Source organism: Vollenhovia emeryi, unplaced genomic scaffold, assembly GCF_000949405.1.
Source record: "Vollenhovia emeryi isolate VEMERY1.0 unplaced genomic scaffold, V.emery_V1.0 DF939158.1, whole genome shotgun sequence".
NCBI classification, from domain to species: Eukaryota; Metazoa; Arthropoda; class Insecta; order Hymenoptera; family Formicidae; genus Vollenhovia; species Vollenhovia emeryi.
The window spans coordinates 546,266-554,202 of NW_011967208.1; the positions used below are offsets into that span (position 1 = coordinate 546,266).

The window sequence follows — 7,937 nt, forward strand, 5'->3', positions numbered from 1 at the left end:
AATTGAAACGTGCGGCGAGATCGATCGATCGTTACAAAACTCTCTGCGCGCCTAGTAACGATCGATCGATCTCGCCGCACGTTTCAATTGGGCAGTGGGCCGGCCTAAGACAGCGATTTTTAATAATTAATAACTCGCTGACTTTTGCGAAAATTGCAAAATGGTAGAGGACTTTTCGACTTAGTCTAGTCCACTCTATCCCACAATAAGCGTTGATGCGGGTATTACATAACACCCTGTAGAATAGTCGATTGGAATATTCCGAAATTAAGACTATTTGCACTCCAGAAGAATATTCATAGAACTATGTGTGCTATCTGGGTTGCATTAGTGCGCACTGAGTGCACACTAAGGTTGTTTACAGCCAATTCTTATATTTAACTAGGGTACTTGGGAAGTAACTCGTTACTTGTAACGAAGTTACTGTTACAGTTACTTTTTTTTATAACTCTAACTTAACTTTGTTACCTTTTCTCCGTCTATAACTGTAACTTAACTCAGTTACATTAATAGTTACTTTATATATATTTTTTTTAAACCTCCACGGATCAGGCCTTGCATTTATGCATAAGCGCCTTTATCGACGCTTTACAATTCGAATGCAGATTTGATATTTTTATTTTCATCGCAAGAAAGTACCTGCAAAGTAGCGATTCGTTACTTTTTGAGTGACTGTAACTAGATATTTTTATAAAGTAACTTTTCCAATCCTGTATTTAATTTTGTCTTAAATTCATGTTCAAAGAGTATTTAGCCAAAAAGGGATTTGCATGGATCACTTTACTGGCTAAAAACTCTTTCAAGAGGTATTTAAAATGATCCCTAAATACAAGAATTGACTGTAAACGAGCCTTAGTGCGCACTGTGTGCGCGCACTAGTGCAAGCAACCGAATTCGCTAGAATATTCTTCTCGGCTTTGAGGGTTTTTCATTTGTTACACCTTCAGCGAAACAAACGGCAGTCTGGACTTTGTACAAGGACCAAAATATTAATGGAGATAGACGATCATTTTTATAATAATTTATTTTATCTTGTACAAATTATGGTAAAAATCATAAAGAATCCGTGATATCGGAACGCGTCGATTCTATATAATATTTAAAAATGCTAAATGACGCGCGTATGTTCATATCTGCGCGACGTTACTAATCGCGCATTGTAAATTGCAAACACCAAAAATGGCAATTACGTAAAGTGCTTTATAGATGAAGAATCGTTGTCGGGATTATGCGCGACACTGAATTACCTTGCCACTTTTGCGCGGTGAAAGCTAATTTAACATAATCACTTCCCCTTCCTTTCTCTGTCTCGCCTGCCATTTACCGCTACCTCCCTCTCCGTCTCCGTCTATCTCGAGAGGACTACCTAAACGGCATTACATAATTTAGTTGGAAAAGTATATTAGGTATTATGCACACGCGCGCGCAAGAGACAGGCAATTCAAAAGGCAGCTAGATTATTGCGGAGATTGCATCCGTCTCTGGTATGCGAAAACGTGCACGACGTTATGTCGAACGTGACATTTTTTTACGTGACAATTTAGCTTAATGTACGTGCAGTTTTTATAAGAGTGAAATTCTCATATGTACAGTATACATTTTTCATCGCAGATGCGACTAACTTGATGCTATTACACCTGGCTGTCATGAATATTAGAAAATAGTGCAATGATAAATAATGCAGCTAGTGACTTTTCTTGAAAATCATACGAGCTTGATGCACACAGTCCAGTAGCTGTGCACGTGCCGATGAGATCGATTGTAAAGAAAGTGAATGCATGCATTATTGAACAAGAATTGAAGTTCGAGCGACTTGTGATTGAATCGCCAAACCATAAAAGCCTCCTCGAATCCATACAAAAATTCTCATCCGTGTTTATTCAAAAAGCGATCGCCGACAAAGGGAAAAGACTCGTGTTTATCGTGAGATTTTAGCACTTTATGAATTCTTCAATGTTATTATTATTCTTTCGCGTGGTATCTTCTTGCAAATCACACGAGCTTACTGCACATAGTCCAATAGCTGTGCACGTACCAATGAGACCGATTGTAAAGAAGGTGAATGCATGCATTATTGAGCAAGAATTGAAGTTCGAGCGACTTGTGATTGAATCGCCGAACCATAAAGGCCTCCTCGAATCCATAAAAAAAAATTCTCATCCGTGTTTATTCAAAAAGCGATCGCCGATAAAGGGAAAAGACTCGTGTTTATCACGAGAGATTTCAGGACTCTATTAATGCATTGATGTTGTTATTATTCTTTCGCGTGGTATCGTCGTACAAATCGGCATTTAAAATTATAGGTCGGTAACAAAAGTTATTACAGCTGTCTGCAAAATACGACAGCATGTATTGAAAATAAAGCAATGAGAGGGGAATGAGTTGGAGAAGTCATTAACCGTTGACAGCGCTTTTAGTATCTCGCTTATTGGTGCATATAAAAATATCAACAGGATATGAAAGTTGCGAAACAATATCGTTAAGAAATTGATGAGATAACGTCAGCGTTTGTTTTACGACTCGCGTTTTATAGCCATTGTATCGGCGAAATATTATACACATTGTGTATTAATACGCCACACGCGAGATATGCCATAGCGCGAGATTGTAGAGCGTAATCGTCTGCTGTCGTAAAGATCTCAATCTGGGATTTTAATATTTGGCTAAATGAGAATTATCTGGAGTCCTGTTACGGCATCTTTGACAACGCACTACGTCCTATTTCAGGCTTACGTGGAAAGAGAAAAGGGCAGAGTGGTGCTCTACACGACATCGTTGGGCATTGTTAGGGAGACCTTTACCAGTTGTATGAAGATGAAGCAAATGCTGTGGACGAACATGGTCAAGTACGACGAGGCAGATTTATTCCGCGACACGGAATTACAGAGCGAGCTCAAGGATCGAACCAATTCAGAAGTCGTAACATTGCCACAGCTCTTCGTCGACGGTCAATATATTGGGGTACGTACACATCTTTGATTTAAACTTACCGGGAAGAATTGCGAGTGTTGGAGGGAAGGTATCGGTGAAGAAAGAAGAATTTAGGAAACACTTGAAAAAAGTAGACATTTGGCTGGAAATAATTTAACACAATGGACAATATTTAAACAACATACCGAAAGTGAAGATAGAACTTGATTTTGTATTTGTTAGTTATAGAAGTCGAAATAGAGGAATAAAATACGGAAGGATATTATCGAAAGTTGGTAAATAATTTAATAAATTTATGGCACAAAACTACGAATCGGAGCGTTGGAAATGTTACGATAAAAAAATATTTATATTGACATTTTCTCTTATAAATGCACGGAAAAAACAATGTAGCTGCTGTAGCTAAAACTTAGCAAAATAGGGACAGCTACTATTTTAGTTGTGATAGCTCAATATTTTGCTACTGTGCCTATTGTATTAGGTGCGACAGCAAACGGTTTGCTGTCGTAGCAAAATATTGAGCTATCACAACTAAAAATATTAGCTGTCCCTATTTTGCTAAGTTTTAGCCACAGCAGCTACATTGTTCTTTCCGTGTGGAACATTAATGTAGCATTAATTTATCAGTTACTGCAGTTTCATTCAGCGAATGTGTGATTTAGATTGAAAATTATATTTCGCAGTTATTTCAAAATATATTCGGCATACAAGCGTTTTATACAAAAGGTTACATAATAAAACGTGAGCAGTTGGCGTTGAACGTTCCGTCATCTGCGTTTGACATTCGTCAGCCAAGTTATTTTCTTCTAGCATCGGTATCGATCTCTCTGTCTCTCTCAGCCCTTTCGCAGGTGGAATAACTTGTAATAAGAAAAGTTATATTGCGCATACTCGCATTCGAGTACTCTATGAACCTTTCGAATCCATCCTCTTACGCTTTACGAAGAATTTGTACAAGGCCGATGACGCGTTATGCAACTGGGGGGGATATTCGACATCGAGAAAGTCGGGAGATGGATGACGTGAAATGTCAAAGATAACTGTCGAGCGAAAATTCGATAAATGTATAAATGAAAATTTGATATCGAATTGCGTCCGTTCTATAGACGCGAATGCACACGTTAAAAATATAGATCGGTCAATAAAGAGTGCGCGTAAATTCGTATAACGGAGATTATTATATTCGTATACTACTTGATTAAACGAAGCGTGTAAAATACAACGCGGTTAGCCTAGCCCGGGTATAATAGAATGGACCGAACGAGGGGATGTGAATGTGAAATATTTTATTTTAAAGAAATCCTATCGTATCTTCGGAACTATACCCCTCGCATGCAATGACAAAATGCGATAGCGTAGATAGCAAAGTATTCTGTTTCAGCATACAATTCTCCGATGTAGAGTGTCGTGTTTCGCAGATCTTCTTACGTTGCATCTCGAGTGAAATCGATATTGAAACATGAAAGAAAATGAGATAGGAGAATTAGAGACGGCAAAAAGTTATTTAACACACGAAACGTTGAATCCCTTATACAACGCACCTCGCCGTAAATGCAAGCTTCTGATCATTTTTCCCGGAGTAATCGCCGGTGCTCTCTGCCGATTTTAATAAACGTTTATCTCGCAGAGAAATATGATTCGCGTAACCAGACAATGATCTGCAACGGTTATTGGTCTAATTAAATACTGAGACGTAATTGAAAGTTTACTTAACTGAGAGTAAGCTATCGGGAATTAGCGACAACAATCATTACCGTATAGTGGTCACTTAAATGTTACAGCACTTGGGGACGACCGCGGTATACGGACACACGTGTTATCATTGTATGTAGTTCGTAATTGCTCTCATTCACGGATGGAGGTAGGCTATAAGTTCGTGTCATCGTGTACGACGCGAGATACCTTTATATGCCTCTATAAAAGAACATGTCGCTTTTATTGCGATGCGGTAAAGAACTTCGTAATCATGAGCCCCAGCTATATTCGCGCGCTTTTCCCAGGGTGATGATGTCAGCGATGTACTCTGATTAAATTGTAAATATTGCATACACGATAAAGATGCCAGTTACTCATATCTCCAGTGTCGATTCGGGGTACGCGTGCGAGGAGCGTTTTTATGACAAGAATTCGAAATTGTGAATGCTTTATTTTAATTAATAGAAAGAATTGGGAGCTCTTGCAAATAAAAATTTATCCGTTCGGCATACACGGTATTCTTGATTATATTAGACTACAGAGACGTACGTCTGTCTTTTCGGATAAATACGTGAGTGTTAAAAACGCATATCAATTTTGTCTTTTGAGAGAATCCTTCCCGAAAGCGCGGCCTAATATCAATCTTTCTTGAAGACAAAACTAGTCAAACAACTCGTAGCTTTAAAAGTCACACACGCAATACTGTTATTTAATTCTCTTTCTCGCTCTCTCTCTCTCTCTCTTTCTCTTTCTCTTGCTGAAACAAAACTCTGTGCGGAATGTAAGAGGCATTTTTATGATAAAAACTTGAAATTGAGAATCCTTTATTTCAATTAATAGAAAGAATTGGGGCGGCATGCACAGTATTCTTGATTATATTAGATTGTATTAACTTTCCTAATTAAAGAGACGTATGTCTGTCTTTTCGGATAAATACGTGAATGCTAAAAACGCATATCAATTTTGTCTTCTGGGAGAATTCTTCCCGAAAGCGCATATCAATATTTCTTGAAGAAAAACTAGCTAAACAACTCTTAGCTTTAAAAGTCACACACACAATGCTGTTATTCTCTCTCTCTCTTTCTCTTTCTGCCGCCGTCGTGGTATCCGTTTCTCAAGAGTTACTTCCAGCAACCGATAGTTAAGAGAACAGATATATGCGTAAGTGAAATGTCAAGCTATTTGATCCAAGGCCGTCGGAGAGAACGCGAGGTGCGATTGCCTGTGTTACACCTTATACCGACTCTTACGGTTGCTGGTGTCTAGCACACAAGTGTACACACGTAAAGCCACCCGAGCTGCATTCCGATCCCACCGCGTCATGCAATTATCCCGCACGAAATGACCGATCGATGCCGAAAATCGACGGGACATCTTCGAAATGTTCGCTCCTCGCCGCTGTCGATTCGCATATTGTACCCGCTTTCGCCCCTGCCCACCTTGCTCGCGACGTCTTTTGACAGTTTACATGGCACGTGGTGAAAGGAGTACAACGTCGTAACTACAATCGCAATAAAAGTCTTATTACGTTACATCAGACGCGAGATTACAAGATGCGCGCTGACAAGCATCTTCGAAATGTCGCATCGTCTTACCCGCGTGTATTAACGAACGCGTCGTACGCTACCGATTGAATATTTTTCGCGAAAATTATACGCGTCGATACATAATTAAATGGCTCTAAGGATGCTCACCGGTTGGCAAGACAATCCTTCGGGACGAAAGAGCGAAATTTCCTTCTTGAATAAATCAGCGGCGCGTCAAACCTGCAAACTACAGTGCCGGCCAAAATTATAACACCTTTAGGTCTTCTGAGCATAACTTTCGTCAAAGTGCATCGAACGTGCTCGAAACTTTACAGTAGACACCTGATAACAGGTGCAGCTTGTACACGAAGGGTACTCTCTAAAAATCAATCAGTGAATTATCACTGAAAACAGTGAATACACAGTAAAAAATCGTGTGTTCAAATGTAAAAATTTTCTTGTGTTACCAAGATTTGATTCTTACTTCCATGTAAAATTAACATAAAACGTATATGTTATTATTTTCATAACACCTTTATGTGTTATATTTATGTTAACATAATAACTTGACACTTTTTTTTATTTTCTACTCTTGCCAATTAAAGTAGGTCCTTTTAAGTAGGAGCTAAAGTAAATTTTTAGAATTAAAGGTTCAAGGGGTGAGTAAAAAATATAATGTCGTCAAAGTAGGTTATTGCTGGTCTAAGTAGGTGCAAATTGTCCTTAAAAGTGTCAAAATATTGTAATACCAAAATTTCGTGCATATGAATCCTAAAACTTATCACAACCTCACGCAGTAAGAAAAGAAAACATCATTGAGGTTTCCACTGAAAACCGGTATACTTATAACTGAAAATCCGCGGCTGTTCACTGTTTTCAGTGACAAACCACCGAGTGACTTGTAATGAAATTTGCCAAGATACGCCGTGATTTTCCAAATTTTCACTCGTGCACTTTAAAACTACACACAGAAAAATATTATTGTACAGTCAAGAAAAGTAATTACTCAGTTTATTTTATTCCGTTTAAGTAATAGTTTGCTCCAACAAAGAATATTTTCTTAATAATAGTTTTAAGATATACTTGTTACTAGTCTTAGAAAAGCTTGCCATCTTATACTCAAAGAAAGAATTTATTCTTCTTTGAAGAAAATTAGAAAACTTATGGAAGAATTCCGTATGCTTCTTTTAATAAAGTCAGAAGAAACAAAATTGTTTTGCTTCAAATAATTCTATAATGTCTTCTTGTTTCAAGTACTAGACTTACTAAGAACCAGAATATGTTTTGAGTAAATATCACACTTGCGACGACATTATGATAGATTTGCGGATATATAAACTTATCAAATACTTGGAACAATTAATATTTACTTGCAGGTAGTATATACACTGAGAGAAAAGTGCGTAGTATTTGCGACTATAATTGCATAGTAAAATAATTATAGTCAGGAATATCATTTTTATAGTAATTATCACTATAATATTAGTAATAACAACCACATAGTCATAGTGATGCCAACCAGCATAAAAATTTTACTATTATTTATGAAGCTTTTAACCATTATTCTGGTAAAATATTAAGATGGTGAATAGTAACTAAATTAACTAGTTTTATATATATAGTAGGTGCAAGTACAATAATAGTAAATTTAACTATACTTTCTATCATCCACTTTACTATTCGCATGGTAAATAAAAGTGAAGTGGTTCGGAATGTCTTCACTAGAGGGACGCGCGGTACAAGACTCTCTCGTAAGTAAAAAACCGCTTAGGGTGTTATAAATAC

At 37.6% G+C, this 7,937-nt stretch overlaps 1 protein-coding gene across 1 annotated transcript in view; it reads left to right on the plus strand.

The window, feature by feature from the left end:
- The window catches only part of LOC105564907 (glutaredoxin domain-containing cysteine-rich protein CG31559-like), a 35,427-nt gene that overhangs the window by 22,375 nt on the left and 5,115 nt on the right, over positions 1-7,937 (plus strand). Inside the window, exon 3 of the mRNA XM_012017676.1 lies at positions 2,728-2,961. Coding sequence (XP_011873066.1) covers positions 2,728-2,961 — 234 coding nt within the window. The remainder of the gene's footprint in view (positions 1-2,727; positions 2,962-7,937) is intronic.